The 19,200-nt window shown below is 48.1% G+C and overlaps 5 protein-coding genes across 5 annotated transcripts; 3 read left to right on the forward strand and 2 right to left on the reverse strand.

Moving 5' to 3' along the window:
* Nucleotides 1-3: 3 nt before the first annotated feature.
* On the reverse strand, nucleotides 4-13,934 carry LOC120458231. The gene is given in 3 exon segments (XM_039645816.2): nucleotides 4-1,157; nucleotides 1,159-1,663; nucleotides 13,828-13,934. Coding segments are annotated over 2 exon segments (1,584 nt in total). The 5' UTR covers nucleotides 1,606-1,663; nucleotides 13,828-13,934; the 3' UTR covers nucleotides 4-20.
* LOC120458234 lies at nucleotides 2,247-9,302 on the forward strand. The gene is made up of 5 exons (XM_039645819.2): nucleotides 2,247-2,627; nucleotides 6,588-7,028; nucleotides 7,092-7,353; nucleotides 7,470-7,768; nucleotides 7,839-9,302. The coding sequence occupies exons 1-5, from the start codon at nucleotides 2,417-2,419 to the stop codon at nucleotides 7,961-7,963; spliced, it is 1,338 nt and encodes a 445-aa protein (XP_039501753.1). The 5' UTR covers nucleotides 2,247-2,416; the 3' UTR covers nucleotides 7,964-9,302.
* Nucleotides 11,557-16,014, forward strand: LOC120458233 (sialin). The gene is made up of 4 exons (XM_039645818.2): nucleotides 11,557-11,780; nucleotides 13,842-14,861; nucleotides 14,928-15,214; nucleotides 15,278-16,014. The coding sequence occupies exons 1-4, from the start codon at nucleotides 11,741-11,743 to the stop codon at nucleotides 15,458-15,460; spliced, it is 1,530 nt and encodes a 509-aa protein (XP_039501752.1). The 5' UTR covers nucleotides 11,557-11,740; the 3' UTR covers nucleotides 15,461-16,014.
* Nucleotides 16,015-16,159: 145 nt separating this feature from the next.
* On the forward strand, nucleotides 16,160-17,894 carry LOC120458232 (5-methylcytosine rRNA methyltransferase NSUN4). The gene has a single exon (XM_039645817.2). It carries the CDS (start codon nucleotides 16,221-16,223, stop codon nucleotides 17,790-17,792), a length of 1,572 nt encoding a protein of 523 aa, XP_039501751.1. The 5' UTR covers nucleotides 16,160-16,220; the 3' UTR covers nucleotides 17,793-17,894.
* Nucleotides 17,883-19,186, reverse strand: LOC120458235 (general transcription factor IIH subunit 3). Its single transcript, XM_039645820.1, has 5 exons — nucleotides 19,052-19,186; nucleotides 18,814-18,994; nucleotides 18,566-18,761; nucleotides 18,087-18,505; nucleotides 17,883-18,024 (listed from the first exon to the last, which is right to left on the reverse strand). The coding sequence occupies exons 1-5, from the start codon at nucleotides 19,080-19,082 to the stop codon at nucleotides 17,952-17,954; spliced, it is 900 nt and encodes a 299-aa protein (XP_039501754.1). The 5' UTR covers nucleotides 19,083-19,186; the 3' UTR covers nucleotides 17,883-17,951.
* Between the last annotated feature and the right edge of the window lie 14 nt (nucleotides 19,187-19,200).

Here is a 19,200-nt window from a genome sequence, read left to right on the forward strand (position 1 = left end):
AACTTGTTAAAAAATCTAATCTATTCGGTATTTCCACATGTAGTTTTTTCCAGCAGGGGAAGATTGCAGGCTCTGGTGCTATTCTGTGAATCCTGGAGACCATTGACTTGGTTGACTGGATCCTGGGCCCGCGCAAGTTTGCTGCGATGGGTGCGATATAACCAGGTAGCCGAAAGGAGAAGGGCAATCAGCAATAGGACTGTGCACACACCGATGACCCCCATTGGATAACCTCCAACTGCTTCCACTTTTTTCTGATTCCGCTCCAGTTGGCCGATGATCGCCAGTAGTTGATTAATGGTCACGAATTCAGGGGAAGATTTGGCGGCCATCTGCAGCGATGCGTAGCCTTTTCTCGAATGAATTCTTTTCCGGTTTTCTCCTTGAAGGTTTACGGCCGGACTGCGCACGACACAGTCGCTTCGAATGCTCAGGATTCCACTGCCGTTTATCCTGAGCTCCTGTCTCTCACCAGAGCACACGCCTGTTAATGTCAGCTCCTTGGTAAGGGCCACCATCCAGGAATTCGGTGCCAGCATCGGTGTCCACTGACTCTTTTTCCCCACTGGACGGAAGGTGCAGGCTTCGGAAGACTGGTTCCGTATGGCCGCCAGGGAGCAGGCACAACTGTCATCCGCAGTTGTGTAGGTAATGTGGATGTGCCTGCAGACGAACTTCTCTTCGCCCAGCTCAATGCAGTCGTCCAAGTTCCGAAGCGGGAAATACCTGTCCAGATGATCGTTGACACCCAGATAGGGCGTTTCGTTGTCCACCAGTTGGATTTCGTCATTATTCAACCGTGGAATGGGTGTCAATCGGTAGATATTAAAAAGCTCCGCATCGCTCAGGGGCACTGTGATTTGGAACACCACGTGGTTGCTCCACTGCAGTGGAACTACGGAGGCGAGGAGGTGAATATCCCGGATTGAGAATCGCAGCCGTCGAATTGGCAGCCATCGACTCTGTGAAATCTCTGCGTGCAGCTGATTGATTGAAAGGACGAAAGGACTAAGTTTATGCTGGTGGGCAGAGATTATGGCTTCAGTTATGGCATTCTGCGAACTTTTTAGTCGGTTGCCCAGAAGGTACAGATGAGACTTCTGCTTAAGTAACCTTTCTTCAGGACGTTGATCGTCATAGAACGGAATTGTATCGACTTACGTCTATTACGTTTATGGAGCTGTCAATGCAGGCTGATGAGTTGGCCACGTCGTCTTCCCCCAAAGAAAGTTGTCCGACCCTAAAGTCCAGCTGGTTCTTCGTGTCAATCAGTCCATCCCGAAGAACACTATCCGCAAATTGTGTTATATTCTGGATTTCCGGACAAAGAGCCACGTGCCTGTCGCATATTTCGACAAGATCCTTGTATACGTTCTTGAATACCTTTATACCCGCATCAAGCGACTCCAAGTTGAAGCTGACACAGAATTCCCAATTCTTTGAGGCTAGCGATGCCTGACCGGCGTACTCCACGAAGATGCCCAGGCTGTTGCTGAATCCCCTCATCGCCATTGGACCACCGATCTCGTCCCGATCAACTGGAGTTCCATGGGAGAGCGCTATGAGTAAGGGGACGAGGATGAAGACCACACTTTTAGCTTTCATCTTCCGCTTGTAAAGGTGCTTGTAGCCCAACGTTCCGCGTTCCACTGAAAGAACGCTCCTGAGAATTGAGTAGGAAGGGTAGAGCATATATGTCTAATTGCTGATATTGAAAAATGATCATATTAATATGCACAAAAACAATTTTTGCAAGCCCAGCACCTCAAAAAGTTCATTAGCATGGGTTTTAGACTGCATTGTTTACAACACACTATTACATTCGTTAGTGTGAAGCTAATTTGGTCAGGTAAGAGTTAAAAATAAAATCGAAACTCCTTAATTGTGTAATACAATTACAATTTACATAACAGCCAGTGTCATAGGGGCATACCCAGCACCACCACGGAGGCCCACCAATGCGACCTGGCAGTAACGCAGCTCTGTGCAGATCCGACGCAGGCGCAGTGGAGGATTGGCTCGCTGCCTCGCCAGGGAACTACGTAAGCAGGCTCCGCCGAGCTCCGCAGTCTTTATCAATGAGAGTGACGTAGGTTGTGTGCAGACCGGATGGGGGGATTCGGACTGAAGAGAAGGACGGTGGTGGTCGGAGGTGGGTGGCACTTGAATGTGGTCTGCAAGCCAACGGCCGACGGACGGACGGCACGGAATCGGGGCAGTACGTTAAAAACTGTTGCACTGCGTCGCTGGGACGTCAGTTCATTCAGAACAGTCGAAGTGCGCAGACCACTGGGAGCGAAACACCGGGAGAAACCAGGCCAGGAGTCGAAGTCGACCTCCCACCTCCAGCCAGATCCGATTCCGAATCCTATTTGGGACACCAGCAGGTGCAAGTGAAGTGCCGCTCGCCGTCAACATGCCACGCATCTCGTTGCCCGGCAGCAGTCTGCTGCTAGTCCTGGCACTGATCCTGTGCCTCAGTCCTCCCATCCGGGCGGTGCCCGCCTCCGTGCTCGCCCAGGACACGGAGCTCTCCACCAGCGCCAACCATAAGCTCCAGCAGCAGCAACAGCAACAGCAGCACCAGCAACACCAGCAGCTGGAGCAGCAGCAACAGCCGGCCGCAGGTGAGTGCCAAAGTTCAGTCCAGGTGGAGCAGCAGCTCCGCCCACGTCCACGTCCACGCCCACGCCCACTCTTAATGCCAAAGGTCACTGGGAAAATTCGAGTTTTTGAAAAATGCCCGGCCCGAGGCGCAAACTGCTCGTCATCTGCGTGGGTGGGCTGCTGGCTCTGGCTTTGGCTTTGGCTTCTGGGGGTCGGGCATCCGCTCGAGTGGCTCCATCTTGGAGCTCATCTCATTTAGCATTTTCCATTTCCCATTTCCCGCTCGTTGTTCGCCGTTCGCCGTTCGCTGTTTCTGCCAGGAAATTGTGTAGGTGTTTTGCGCCAGGACGACAGCTGTCGTCCTTTTGAATGCCCCGCTCCTAGAGCGATTTACAAATTTCCATCCTGCGGTTGTTTTTCTTGCACTGGCTTAGTGAATCATTACTGTGCCTGCACTGTGCGAAAACTACCCAACTAGGTGATATTATCTGTGCTGCTAACGATTCTTACCCAATTGTTTGGCTTTTTGGAACAAGTGTGCAAGCTAGAGCCGCTCTTGAATGAAAACTACCAAATAAAATGAGTGTTAAGTGTAAAATATTTAAACATTAATTACACACAAGCACTAAAGAAGTCAACTAACTAATTTTAAATAAAATCTCTGTGACTTCTGCCTAAATGTTCGTGATAAATCAGAGCTGCCGATTTAAAACATAATGTTGCATACTTTTCAACAGCTTGAAAGAAGCTTTCATTTCTGCGGAAACGGTCATCAAACATATGGTCTTAGCTCCCCGATTTCTCCCAGTGCATTACATTGTTCATACATGTAGCTCAGAGCTCACCAACACAGGCACATGGGAACCTACAGCGCAGTTAAACATCGCGTAGGCGTTCGCCACACAAAATGGCGGCCAGCCTCCTTTGTGCGAGTGTGTTGGTGAATGCGTGTGTGTGTGCTGGTGTGTGTGTGTGTGTGGGGGCCTCCATGCTGTTAAAGTGTGCGTACGTGCGCGCGATTTCATTTCTATTTTTAGAAAGCGAGTTAGGCGAAAGTTTTCAGCCCCTTCTGCGCCTTCTGCACCTTCTGCTCGCCTGGCGCCGTTCGCCTAGCATCGCCTTTCTTCTTTCACCATCGCCATTCACCACATCTTGGGAGAAAGTGGCGCCCAACTCAGCCCAATGGCCGCCCACTTTCACCGCAGCACTGAGCCCTTAAGTAGGCAGCCACCCAAAGCTGTTAAGCCTTTCCCTATCCCGATCCCGAGTATAAATACGCGTTCGTGTATGCAACACGTTCGCTGGCGGCCCAAACCGCAGAGAAGCAGGCCAAAAGGAGCGGGGCTTTGGTCAGAAGTCAGTCGCCAAAAGCCAACGGCAGCCACATCAAAATGTAAAAGGCAGGTTCCCTGAAAATGGAAAGTATTTGGGGTGGACAGACTCCACCAGCCCCAAAAAGTATTAGCAAGTTAAAATTTAAGAAAAAATCAGTTAAAAGCCGAAGTTAAGCATATTGCTGCATTCTTTCAGACAGTTGCACAAATATGCAGTATGGCTTAGGTTTATTTCTAATTATTTTATTAAGTAAATATACCTTTGGGTTAGAAACAAATCTCCAGGGACTTGAGTCTTCATAAGGGAATGTCCCTTAAAGAGAGTCATTTTCATAGCATACTTCCAAGCACTTCCCACTTCGTGCAAAGCACTAACAGATTTTGCGCCACCACAACAGTTCGCCCTAAATAGATTTATTAAGCCCCAATGTGGGCGGCACCGAAAGCACCCCACTCCCCCCAACGTGTTTACATAGCCACATATGGCAGCGTAATGAGAAAGGCAAACGGGCTGTTGCCTGCGAGTGTCCAGCTGTCGGCACTCCTGGCACTCTTCAAAATGCAAAGTGAAAACAGGGTCCACCCCAGCGATTAAGCCACGCAGCAGCAGTCAAGTGGGCGCATTAAATATTTATAAGAGCACTGCCTGCCATCGTTCTCCTCCTGTCGCTCATCCCAGATTGGATTTGGATTGGATGGGGGGTATTCCATCCCATCCACAGGCATCGAAACCACAGGCTCCCAGCGCATTTTCATGCGCTTGACAAATTTTTCCATATGCCGTGGCTATTAAGTTATTTCTGTGCGGGGCTGAAAGAAACGCCGCCCAAGGACTTGGCCGTGGCGTTAATTGTGCTCATGTTCATGTTCATGTCCATGTTCATGTCGCGCTGTCTGTGGTGGCCCGACTTCTCCAACAGCTGCTGGCCCAGCACCTCCACTGGCCACCCACTTGCCCCCCAATCTCTGAGCATGTGTGTGTTAGTGTGAGTGTGTGCGGGGAGCAAACAACTTGTTGATACTTTTGCAGTTCAGTGAACAGCCTGGCTGGGGGAAGGGAGAGGGGGGAGGCGACCGAGGACGACGTCAGCCAACGTCAGAGCCTGCCAGCTTTTCTCTTATTTATTTATTCAAGTACCCGGCCAGCAAACCAAGCCACCCAGCCACCCATCCAGCTACCCAGGGTGATGGACATCCGAGAGCAGGACATTCGCCACACATAAACATATTTGAGGCACGGGCATGGACGTGGATGTGGGCGTGGGCGGCATGGAGGCGAAACATGAGCATTGGGGGCATTAAATGACTGCGAGTACTGGGAAGCGTTTAGCCAGCGGGTTTCAGGAATTGTCCAATGGCCCAAGGACTCTGGGGAATCGCGAACTGGGTTACGAGTCATCCATTAAGTGTGTCGCCTTCAAGAATGTGGAATTCTACAGCCCGAATGGAATTTCACTGTTTCTCGGAAGAAACTTGTGTTTCCACGCAACATATTAGTCAGCACTTTGAAAATAAACATATTAAAATAGCTTCTAAGTGTGAGGCTTCTGTTATATATTCAGTTACGACTAAAAGTATCTAAAAGTATGCAGCAGAAACTAAATGCACAGTAGAAATTATTTAACTAGGACGGGCCTTGAATTTCACAACCTTGATAGGATATATATTCTAGATATCTGTAGAGTAAGTCAAACAGCACACATTAATTTCCCATTTTATGCAAAACGCTCGTCATTTTATGGTACACCATTTCCCGATAGCCGGATATTTTATTTTACCAGCTTTCAATTGGCACAGGCTAATAACACATTAATCATGGGGGTCGTATAAATCATGGCTATTTGGGTATCTATTCCACTCAACTCCACTCTACTTCACTCCACTATATATGCGATATCTCACTTTCGATAATGATAGAGATAAGCTATACATAGAGAAATCGAGAACGGGTAGAGAAATTCGCGGAGCCCTGCGAAATGCCTCATCCAATTCCGTTGCAGGGGAGTTTAACGAGTTTATTGTCACGACCCAGGTGGTTGATCCACCTAAGCTCGAGATTGGTTTGGAGATGGTATTTGGAATAACCGGCCATGAGGAGGGCTCATGTCAGGTGCTAACTGAATCCTAATTGGCGGCGGCCAGCGCTCGATTAAAGTTATCAGCCGATGCGAGATATTAAAACCCGGCCAATTAGCGGGCCAACTGTTGCGCAAAGAACCCCTTTTTTCGATTGGATGACAGTGGGATGCCAGTGGGCAATGCGATTAGGATTAATAAGGTCACTCCTCGGGTGGGTGGCCCTGCTCTGGGGATTACATGGGGAATAAACTAGACATAAAGCCGGCTGTCAGGGCGCTAAAAGCAATTAGCCCGGACCGAGAAATATGCTCGGGCGTATAAAACAATTATGGTACTCGGTACTCGTTCTGCGGACGGCGGCTAATTGGTTTTGCGGTCACTTCTCGGCTGCGGGGATGCGAATTTATTGAATCAGCCCCGGGCAAAGTGGCCAAATGGGCAAATGGGCAGTGGTAAGTGGGAAATGGAATATGGGAATGGAAAATTCGAGTGGCGCAGAGCAGCGGCCGATGTTAAATTTCAATTTCATTTTCAATTTGCGTTACCCACTCCCAATCCCGCAAACAGCGAAACGCTCCGAGGAGGCGAGTGCCGTGCCCACGGCGGACAAGAAGTCGAGTCCGGAAATTGTGCCCGCTTCCTTCAGCAACGCTCCGTCGGCCCGGAACAGTCCAGTTCCGGTTTCCAGCCAGCAGCAGCAGCAGGTGCCGTCCGGTGTCTACCCCCTGCCCTCCAACGAGGAGATCCTGGCCGCCGTGGCGGCCGCCGCCCAGAACAGCCAACAGCAGCTGCAGGAGGAGCCGTCCGCCCTGGAGGAGGCGGTGGCCAGCTCCACGATGCGCAAGAGGGGCATCAACTACGAGTACAACCCGTACTCCATCGCCTCCAGCGACTACGGCAGCGATGTGCCCAGTGGCGTCTGGGCCGACGACTACGAGGCCGCCGTTCCCGTCAGCTATGGCGAGCGGGATCTCCAGGAGCTCGATGACTACGTGCCCGAGCGCAGAGGTGCGTCCCACAACGTGGCACATCTATTACCACTGGGTTATGCTAAGTAATCATTATTTTTAGTGAGTGGCTCGAGTGCGCGCAACAAGGCCTACGACAACCTGCAGAACCTCCTGAATGCCGAGGCCTACCTGGAGAGCATTCCCCTCTCGGTTCCGCTGACCTATGCCAACCGGAACTACAACCTGGACGACCGCAGCAAGCGGGGCATGTACTATAACCTGGCCACTCCCGGCGCCAATGGAGCGAGCAGCCTGGGCAGTGCAAGTGGCTACAACGGCGAGGGTATCAGCCTCAACAAATACCGCCGATTTAACGACATGCGGTGAGTGAAGTGCCTCAATGAGTGGCCACATTGCGTATGCGTAATATTGTATACCTTATGTGTTCGGGTATGGAAAATCATACTTCACAAGTTAATAGCCTGCCTCCCTCCTCCAGACTGAAACGCGACACCCAGCTGAACCCCGCAGACATGCTGGCCCTGGTGGCCCTCGTGGAAGCCGGAGAGCGGGCGCGCAAGGAGAGCGATGTGGAGAGCTCCGGACCAGTGCCCATGATCGCCTCCGATGACCTGGACTACGTGCCCGCCGGCAGCTGGTTCGATGTGCCCGTGCAGACGGACTACTACGGCGCCGGAGTGCCGCTGGACAACCAGAACCTGAACCAGAATCAGAACCAGGCGATGCCCAAGTACGACTACGTGCCGCGGCAGCACAAGTACAGCGGGTTGAATAGCCGTAAGTCGGGATTGAGAAGTCGGATGTAGGATGGGTGGAAGTATTCTAAAATGTTCAATAATCCCTCCAGGATTCGGCTCCTCGAAGCAGCGCTACATGGTGGCCAAGAAGAAGCGCTCGGTGGGCCAGAGCCAATTCATGAACGAGCCGGTGGCCGAACGCGGATCCAGCTATAATGGCGAGAAGTACTTCTAAGGATCTAAGGATGCCAAGCGAGGATAGTCTAGTAGTACTTAAATGATAGCCACAGGCCCCACGAAGAGAATTTCTCGTTTTTTTGAACATAATCCAAGAAACCAAAACCAAAATGAAAACCAAAATGAAAATGTAAACAAAAAATCCAAACTTCAATTTCTAATTCAATTATGGTAATGAGCTAGTGTCAAGGTCAACTCGTGTGCAATTTTTGTGTAGAACTTCAATTTTAAACCAACTAACAAGAATTAAATTATTGTTACATGCATGTGTGTTACACTCGTGTCGTGCGTCAGGAACATAATCAATCAGTGTTTAGGATTCTCACCCACGAAATCCACACCGAACTAAACCGAATCTATATCTACGCCACTGTAATCCCTGTAAGAAATCGGTGTCTATGGCAACTAAGGTACAACTACTGGAGTCCGCAACTATCTGTATCTAGTTGTGTAATACTTATCGAACTAGAGGCTTCCCGACTAGTACAAAATCGAGAGGAGAACGTCAAATATGAATACGTATATATACATACATATATACATATATGAAAACATATACAACTATATATCAATCTTAATCGAGCTCAGCAGCAACAATGCTCCTCTAATCGCTTTAATTTAATCTAAACTGAAGATAAAGCCAAAGCAAACGCATAAGCAAAATATTTTTGATGTTATTTGAAGCCATCACATTTCGAACTACACTTTTTAAGGACCCTCGCCGACTTGGGGACAAACGATCTGACAATTGATAATGAGAATTTTAACCGTATATATAGCGAATATCCGCAGCTAATATGTTGGTAATAAAATATATATAAAATATATATACGTATACAATATGCAAATATGCAAACATTTTGTCGAAATTAAAAAATGGCTCAGGGCATAAATATTTAAAATATTCTATGCCGACGTAGGAGAGGCGTCTCTTTAATTTGAATGAAATTGTCTGACTGTTTTTGGTAATAATCAAATATACATACATATGTACTATGAAAATAAATTATTATATATTATTATTATTATTATTATACAGAGCTACACTCGACGAGGAGTATTTGAAATGCATTAATAGCGAATATGTGTGTGTGTATACAATACAATCCAAAATACATATATACATGAACATATATACATATATATGAACAGTCAACTCTAATATTAACATTCAAATTATATACTTTCCTCACTCCTTTGGGTCTCTGAATACTTGGCCTTTGGTTTACGCCTTAAGTTCTTTGCGCGAGCTTAGTTTGAAAATACATTTATTTACACGCAACTGATTTACGATTAAATAAAACACGTCTTTGGTTTGAAAACCAAACAAAATTGGATGAATGGGGAGTTTTGAGATCTAAGTTTCACGAGGAGGAGGTGTCAGTCCATTGACCTGGAAACCAATTGGCCAAACCAATGCTCAATGGAAGAAATTTCAATAAAAATGGGCGGCTCGAGCACTTTTCCCACCCATATCGAATCAAAGAAATGTGTCAATTCAAAGCTTACAGCCATCGCCATCAGTTACAATTAGGGGAATTTGTATTTTCAGCTGCGCAGTAACCGCCACTCAATGAAAAAGTCATCAAAATCATTTTCCGCATCTACACTGGGTTGCCAACCGAATCGCAGACGAAAGTTCGGAAGGAAAGTTAAGTAATGGGAAATTGGGAGGCAATTCAATGAAGGCCACCAATTAACAATTAGACTCTCAAACGAAGTGTGTGCCAAAAATTTAATAAAAACCAATTGGCCTTCGCACACGCGTTGACATCCAACGCAATTCGTATGGGTTTCATCATCAGAAGGCCCAGTATATTCTACTTCTTTAATGTTCCATGCGAATCCCCATTAAAGTGCTGCATGTCCGGAAAAGCTGGTAAACTGGCAAACTGGAAAACTAGAAAAGCGTGAAGCCTCCATTGTGGTCAAATGTGACTGCAAAGGGGACACAAAGTTCTGGTCCGGACGCCAGATGAGGTCCAACTTTGTGCAAACAGAGCCCCAAATGGCCATAAACAATGGAGCACACACCATAAACAGTAAGGCAAATAAACAAAACATTGCGAGTTACGAAGCTGGGCTCCAGATAACCAAATGCGTTTGACACGAGGCCTCTGCTTTTTATTTATTTAAGAGTGGATCGATGGGGTTTCATAATGACTACGGCATGCCCTTCACTATAGTTATAATGAGGCACTAGCTTGCATTGAATGCAAGATTACACTTTATGTACGTTAAAAAATCAAACTTAGTTGAAAAGTCTTTCTTTAGTCGCAGATTGTATGCCCCTTGTAAGCCAAATTGTTACCATATGGCGGGTATAACTTTAGAGGTATGAAAAGCTGGCATTAATATGTATGGAGTGCAGGAGCATTGGAGCCTGAAGATTGTGGCATGGTTTTGGGGCGCTTGAATGGGAAGTAGAGGGACATTTGCATATCTCATCAGCAATTGACCAGAAAGAAAAACATGCTGGCCAACGAGGCAAGGAGCAGCCTTAACGAATGCGTTTAAAGCTGATTTCCCCATGAATATAACTAAAAACTAATATAGCTAAACAATGGGAAGAATTTGCTCTAGTGATTCCCCCACGGGCAGCACGATTTCACACCTCTTATCATGAGACAATCTGCTGCAGAAGTTGTAGGATCGGCGTTAATTGGCCAGTCAAATAGGAAATTCACTTCAATTCATCGAAACAATACTATATAATATTCAAATATATATATATACATTCATATAAATATAATTGATACATGGGGCTTTCTTGATGGGCCATTGGGTCTAGATCTTCTCCCAAAATTTATACTAATTTCATGCACGCGTTTTGCATGTTAAATAAGCGCTTTATATACGGACTGCTTCGTTTTGTCCACCTGTAGAGGGAATTTGTTTTTCTGTTGAGTAAGGCCGAAAGATTATATAAAGCATTGCCATAAAGTACAGGTAGAAAGTAACTTAATGTTTGGAGAACTTCATTTAATACATTTCTGAATTTGAAAAGGCCATTCAAAGTAAGTAGCTCCAAAAGCTGATCAACAGCGATTTAAAATTCGAACGACATGGCTCATAAATAAGCGGTTTTAATGGCTATTTCCCCTTCATTCGGCAGTCTTTCGACATGGGCTCAGACACGGGAGTAGACCAGATTGGTATGCTGGCCAAGTTAAGTGCGTGGGCGCATTCGAAAAAGCCAACTTTCCCGGGACAGCAACCCAGCGCGGACTCCAACCCGAGGTGTCTAAGGGCAACGATGCAATTGAAAGTGCGGCACACGAAATTGAACGACGGGTGTGGCGCGTGTTGAATGAGGCATTTGAGTTGGGGGTTCGGGAGGGGGGAACATCATCAACGGGTTTCCGAACCCCAAGACACGAAGCCACAAAGATACGCGCCCAACGACAGGCAGGCCAAGTTACTCGGTGGTTCGTTCGGCGGCGGAGAACAAGATCCCAAAACTCGGGACCCACCACCACCACAAGCACTTGGTCGGAAGCCCAGAAACACAGATACACACGCACACCACCGCGAAACGAGAATTTCGTTTTTTGGGAACGACGCACAAAATCAAAGAGTATTCCAGCTAGCCGCTTCAGTTGGTGAGCAACTTTCGAGGCAATCGCACGCGGACTTTGATTTCGGATTCGGATTCGTTTCGTTTCGTCCCATTTCGGTTCGGTTTCGACGCCTGAGAATATATCTCAATCTGTTTAAAGAACCTATTAGCATTCGCCAGCTGCAGTAAGGCCCCTATATCCCCGGAATACCCAAGATGACGGACGAAGTGCCCGCCAGAGGCAGCATACTGGGCAGTAAGTTGTGGCTTGGAAATCCAAGCCAGCTGTTTCGAAATTGCACCACTGCGGTGCAGCATGCAACATGCGGTGCTGGTGCAGCAGTGCAACAAGTGGGTGACGGAATCCTTTCTGGGCTAAAATACTGATTAAAGATACAAATTTGACCTCCAAAGGTCGTTCGTGTGCGTGAGTTCCAGAAATCTTCCTTGTCCCCAATGTGTTTGTGTGTGTTTGGGTGTGTGTGTGTGCCACATCCTTTATGTTGTTAGGTTGCTGTGGCTTTTTTTAGACTGCCGCCCACGCCACGCGGCATATTTGATTTGTTTTTGGCGTTTTTATGCCCGGGTAGTAATGTCCGGACAAGGTCAAATGGAAGTCATAGATATAAACAATATTGGCAGGCAAATATGTTGTACGAGTATAGCCAATTTGTATGCGTATCCCAAACAAACGCGACATTCTTGAAATTCGTCTACCTATCCCAACAAAAGCGAAAGTTTGCCAAGCTTTTGAATGGGGTAAATAATAGTGTTTACTTTAATCAATCTACGCGAAATTCTTATGCGGCGTTTGCAAAAAAGGTCTAGTGTTTGGATACGAGTATCTCAAAGTTGATCTTATAACTGCCAAAGAACAAAACTGAAGTTATATATACAAAATTACATAGTTCCACAAAGTTAACTATTTACAAATTACAATTTTTCACTGTAGAATGCTTATATTGCATCACACTTGCATGAAATATTTGTGGTGAAATGTTGTATATAATATTCGATGAATTATCAATTGTTTATATGAAAATATTGTTGTAAGACGAAGGCATTGCATGACCAACAAAGATCTCAAATAATTTGAATCATTCATAGGATATACAAATATATTTCTTTTGAGCATATAAAATGAAAGCATTGTTAGGAACGATCTTATTTTAGCCCTCTATAGATTAACCTCTATAGAACACTTGAGCTTTACCACCACGCACCACCTAATCAAACAATCAAATTAGTCTGGAAGTCTGGGGGAATTTATGCACATAGAACATCTGAAATGTATTGGTGCTCTGCAGCATTTGACTTTAAACAAATAGAGATTAAGAAAGTACCGAAAAAGAAAGTCCCAACGAAGAAAGGATACTCTTACAAAACTGACTTAATCAGGAGATATATTTCTTTAAAAATCAAAGCCATTTGTTTTCCACCCAATGATAGTTAGGCTCATCAACTAATAAAATGAATAAATTATTGAAAAATCTCAAAAGAAAGGGTATATCTGAAGACATTGAGGGAGTAATTCCCCAGTATCGACGGCACAATTAGCAGATATAAATAATCGCGTTGCCAGCTCGAAAAGCCATGAAAGTGAAATTGAAAACACAGACGACAAATTTATGCCCCTCGTTATCGCAACGCGCACTTATAATTGCTGGACATGATTGACCCCCTCGCCGATTCCCAAAGGGGTGGCTTATATCAATGCGCGTGCGGCGGCGCCCTATCCTGACCCTACCCAACTGTCAGTTATCAGTGACTGCTCCATGTGGAACTCGAGGGTCTCCAGCTGATTGGACACTAAGGTGGTGTCATGTCCCCAGAAATACCTTAATGGTAAAGGATTACCAGCAATGTCTTCAAATGTCTGCCCTTCCTTCCTTTCAATTCAAATACAACAGGGAACGCTGTCGTCGAGTGTCGCGACTATTAGATACCCATTACTCAGGTAGTGATGCGCTCATACGGACAGACAGACGAACGGACAAACGGACGTGGTCAGATTGACTCCACTAGTGATTCTAGTCCAGCGGAAACTCTTCCTTCTGCATGTCACATGCTTTTCAACCAAGCTGGTATACCCTTTAACACTACAAGTAACGGGTATAGCTAATTTCTTAACTTGCTAAATGGCGTCGTTTGGCGTTCCACGTCATTGCCAATGGAACTAGTGGAGCAGGAATTAAATTGGCATTAATCAAATTGGCTCGTCAAGCAAACCAACCGAAAGGCTCCCTTATATTGAATTGCATTTTCCATTGACCGAAATGATCGAATTAAGTAACAAAACTTACCATCTCCTTTCCAGAACTCGTGCCCGCCCGCTATGTGCTGGCCCTCCTGGGGTCCATCGGCATGGCCATTGTCTACGGCCTGAAGGTGAATCTCAGCGTGGCCATGGTGGCCATGTTGAACCACACAGCCATTAAGGCCCAGGGAGGCGGGGGTGGACATGGCAGTGTTACCCTCTCGAACGTCTCGCAAGTGTCTCTGGTGGAGGAGTGCAACCCGCCGGGTGGAGCCTCCAATGTGACGGCTAAGGTGGAGGGCGGACCCTTTGTCTGGAGCGAGCCCCTGCAGGGAACCCTGCTGAGCTGCTACTTCTGGGGCTACTTGGTGTCGCAGATTCCGCTGGCTCACGTGGCCGAGAACTTCTCCGCCAAGTGGGTGATGCTCTTCTCGGTGGCCATCAACGTGGTGTGCACACTGCTCACGCCCGTGTTTACCAAACTGCATTACGGTGGTCTGATTCTGATGCGAGTGCTCGAGGGCGTCGGCGGAGGAGCCTCCTTCCCGGCCATGCACGTGATGATTGCCTCCTGGGCCCCGCCCACCGAACGCATGGTCATGTCCACCATCATCTACGTGGGCACGTCTGCGGGTACGGCTCTTTCCATCCTCCTGGCCGGAATGTGCTCCTCCCTTTGGGAGTGGGAGTCGGTGTTCTATGTAATGGGCTCCCTCAGCTGCATCTGGATGGTGCTGTGGATCATCCTCGTCCAGGACAACCCCAACAAGCAGCGCTTCATCAGCCTGGAGGAGCGCCAAATGATCACCAGCTCACTGGGCACCGAACAGAAGACGGAGCACCACCCATCGGTGCCATGGGGCAAGGTCTTCACCTCCGTGCCCTTCTGGGCCATCCTCATTGCCCACACCTGCAGCAACTTCGGCTGGTACATGTTCCTCATCGAGATTCCCTTCTACATGAAGCAGGTGCTCAAGTTCAACGTGGCCAGCAATGCGGCCCTCAGTGCTCTGCCCTACTTCCCCATGATCATCTTCAGCATCTGCCTGGGCAAGCTCCTGGACAGCCTGCAGGCCAAGGGTAAGTCGTAAACTTAATTGAATCTCTCAAAGTCAGATATTATAAATACCTTCATGTGCGTTCTAGGTAAGATTACCACCACCGTTGCCCGCAAGACGGCCACCTCCATTTGCACCCTGATCCCTGGAGTTTGTCTGCTGGTCCTCTGCTACATCGGATGCCGTCACTATGAGGCAGTGTCGATCATGTCCGTGGGCATAGTGGCCATGGGCTCCATGTTCTCCGGCTTCCTGTCCAACCACATCGATATCGCCCCCAACTTCGCCGGCACCCTGGTGGCTCTGACCAACACAGCGGCTACTTTACCGGGTATTGTGGTGCCCCTCTTCGTGGGATTCGTCACCAAGGGAAATGTAAGCTAAATGCATCTGGGGATTCTGACCAATATCTTAAATGGGTTTCTGTCATTCTTTCAGCAAAACATTGGCGCCTGGCGCATCATCTTTGGAGTGACCATCGTGCTGTTCGCCCTGGAATTCCTGGTGTTCGTCTTCTTGGGCTCCGGCAGCGAGCAGCCGTGGAACAAGGCCGGAACTCCCAAGGATCCCGAGGCCAAGGACGAGAAGACTCCGTTGAAGGAGCTCCCCACTAAGCCCTAAGCTCTAAGCCCACAATCTCGCCCCGATTCCTCTGCCTAAATTACTCGACGAACTGCTGCTGATTCAGATAACTTTTGGATGAAGCCAGTTCCAAGTGGAATGGTCAATGCTGGACTGTAAATACCAATTACGATTGTACAATGCCCACCCGGAATGGGGAACTTGTTGAAGATATTTTCGAGAAGATTTAAGTTCGGATTGGAGCGCTGTTTGAATGCGTTCTCTATTTAGGGTGTGCACTGTAGTTTTTAGATCGCTGTAACCAATAGTTAGTAGCCGTATCCATTACGGATAAACACTTCAGCCCGCCTAATGTACTTAACACTCTTGATTTCAAAAGTTGTCTACAAATAAAGCGATGTCTTAGTGGATGCACTGGTGTTTTTTTAAGGGGAAGGGCGAATAGGTGTCAACCTCAATTTCAATGGAAACCCTGGGTGAATGACCCAATGTTCCCTGTTTATATTTAGCCATTCCACGGAATCTCAAAGCATCTAGTTACACATATGTAGGTGTATACTAAACACGCCTATAAACAAAAGATCTGTTCGAAATGGAATTTGTTGGATATATGAACATGATGTAGCTCTAGGGTGATCATAACTCATAACAAACTTTATAGTGATTGGTGATAAGGTTGTGAAATTGATTGTAACATCTAAGAACCAACATACCTTTCGCCTATCACAGTTTGAACTCTGATAACCTGAGACGCCAAAAGACAGTCAACTATCGATAGTCGATAGTCGCGCAGAAACATATGATTTCATGTAATCAGTTTGCTTTTGCCGGTTTCAACGAATTGCGCAAAATGTTGAAGGTGCGGAGCATTTGTTTGCTGTCCAGGAGGTGGAAGAGCGGCGCCAAGAAGCGATGGAATGTGCTGCAGAACCGGAAGAACAACTGCGACCGGGCGCTGGAGAACTTTGATGACTTCTACGGCAGTGTCTACGGCAGCAGGTGGAAGAACATGCGGGCGGCGCTGCTCACGAGGCACAAGTACGTCGCCCTGGTGAACAATTTCGGGGACACGGAGCAGACGTGCGGCATGCTGGAGTCAGATGGAGCCATCAACATGAAGTCCCTGATCAACCTGGCACAGGATCGCCTCAAGGCCAGCACGGAGACGGTGCCGGAACAGGGCAAATCCCGCCATGAAATCGAGGGCAAACTGGATGCACTGCTGCGGAAACAGCAGGAACGCGAGGTGGCCTCTATATACCCGAGTTCGCCGGAGGATGGTGCATCTGCGCAGCTTCCGCTGGAACTGAAGTTTGACAACATTCAGGAAACGCAACTTCAGCAAACGGAGCAAGTGAATAATCCCTTTAAACAAAGTCTGACGAAGGCTTTGGAGGAGGATGTGAAGCTGGACGAGCATCGCCTGGTGGATCCCCAGTTCGGCACAGGCGGACTGTACGAGTACATGCCCGCCCACAGCATCAAGGGCATGGAGGACTGGGTGGCCGAGTCGGAGCACTACAAGTACTACCAAACCAGTGCCGATTTCCCACTCACCATTGAGCCGGAGGACTCTTTTCACTACCCCGAGCATTTATCCCTGTACACATATGAAATGGGCAACTGTTCGGATTTCAAGGGACCCAAGAAGTGCATAACCGGTGTACTCTCCCACTTCATGATGGATGGTGCCTCGACTTTGCCGCCCCTTTTCCTGCAGGTGCAGCCTGGTGAGCGTGTGCTCGATGCCTGTGCCTCTCCAGGCGGTAAGTCCCTGCTCATGCTGCAGACGCTGCACTTGGATCACCTGGTCTGCAATGACATCCAAGAGTCCCGTCTAAATAAGCTGCGCAAGGTGATGCAGGAGTACCTGTTCGACTACAAGGAGCGCTGGGCGGGCAAGCGTCTGATCTTCAGCCAGAGTGATGCCCGCAATCTGGACCAGTATGAGCAGTTCGACAAGATCCTGGTCGACGTGCCCTGCACCACGGATCGCCATGTGCTCAACGAGCAGGACAACAATATCTTCAAGCCGACGCGCGTAAAGGAGCGCCTGCGGATCCCAGAGCTCCAGGCAGGCATCCTGGCCAACTGCTTGCGTCTCCTGCGACCCGGTGGCAGTTTGGTTTACTCCACCTGCTCGTTGTCGCCCATCCAGAACGATGGTGTTGTACACATGGCCCTGCAAAAGGTTTTCACGGAGTACGGCATCACAGCCACCATCAAGGATCTGAGTCGGCACACGGCGCTCTTCAGCGATGTCTTCAAGTTCGAGCACCCAAAGGGACTCAAGTACGGACAAATGGTGGTGCCCTACTTGCCGGCCAACTTTGGACCCATGTACTTTAGTAAAATAACCAGAAATGAGTGATTGAGAGGTACACTAAACATGGAAGTTGTCTAGAGATTGGTCGGATTGTTAAGACTATATAGCTGTTGCCCCAATAAATAATTAGAGTTGTATATTAAAAAGTACCTTTATATTTAACATACTGCTCCCGTTGGTAACCAGTATCTTCTACTGCTGCAATTACATTTGCTTGTCGGTCTTCTTTTTCTTTTTACCCTTAATGGGCAAAGGACCGGGATTCTTGAAAATGGTGCTGCAAAGAATAAAAAGTAAGTAAGTACAATTCCCATTGATTAAACTTTAAATTTTACTCACTGGCAAGTGGTGCATATTGGACTGTACTTGCAGAAGACCGACAGGCATACCGAGCAGACGTAGCCGATGTCGATGAGCTCACGATGGCAGAAGCAGGAGGCGCGGTAGTCTACCTTGGGCGGTGGCGGAAGGACCAACTTGTGGCGGATCTGCGGGGCGGGCAGGAAGACCCACAAGAGGTACTGCAGCAGGCCGTCCAACTGGGTGACCTTGAGGAACTGGCCGGAGGTAATATCACAGCCTTGCTGGAGCAAACTGAGCGTCTTGTCCAGGGCGCAGGTATCGATCGTGATGCCCAGTTTCTGGGCGGTGAAAAAGACGTTCATGAACGTCATGTACTGGGAGGCGCACTCGTTGCTGCCGGTGATGACCAGGATGCGGGAATGCATCTTGACGCCCGGAGCCACATTCCTCTGGAGCTGCAGAGGAGTATTTTGGGTTAGATTTGGTAACGGGGTTGCTCTTTAGGTTTTCTCTACCCTGGATATGTAGCACAGCGCCATGGACATGCTGCCGGCCAGGAGACTCTCACAAGGAGCACTGAGGCGGGGGGCGTTCATCAGGATGCTGCCCAGCTGTTGCTTCACTGTCTTCTCCACCAGACTAAAAGCCTCGTACTGTCCATCCACTTGGCGCAGCTCCACTTGCCGTCTGGGCAGCGGATACAGGAAGTTTCTATAATGGAAGCGCCATTAGGTGATGCTCATGTGTTGCAGCCACTACTCACGTGGCATGATGGGAGCAGGAAACCACAGCCAGTTTGTTCTGGGCCTTCTGCATCAGGTGCGCATTCCCGAAGGCAATCACCGCCTCCAGGATCTGGGTGAGGTTCTGCGGGTTCTGGCGCACGATGTGCTGCGAGGGGTTCGTGTCCAGCACGATCACCAGGAGGTCGATGCATGATTCGGCTGAAATGTGCGTTCATAAGCCACTGTTTTCACTCGATTCTATCTCAAAACAAATACCTTCTTTGCTTGCTGCTTGATCCGCTTCCATTTTCGCCGGCAATGTTATCGCTAGAGATGCGCAACAGTCGATATTCGCGGTAGGGTACCTCAATGTTCAAACGCACCTTTTTGTTATGGAAAACAAAACGGTGTCACCACCAAACGCT

This window comes from Drosophila santomea, chromosome 2L (genome assembly GCF_016746245.2).
Source record: "Drosophila santomea strain STO CAGO 1482 chromosome 2L, Prin_Dsan_1.1, whole genome shotgun sequence".
NCBI classification, from domain to species: domain Eukaryota; kingdom Metazoa; phylum Arthropoda; class Insecta; order Diptera; family Drosophilidae; genus Drosophila; species Drosophila santomea.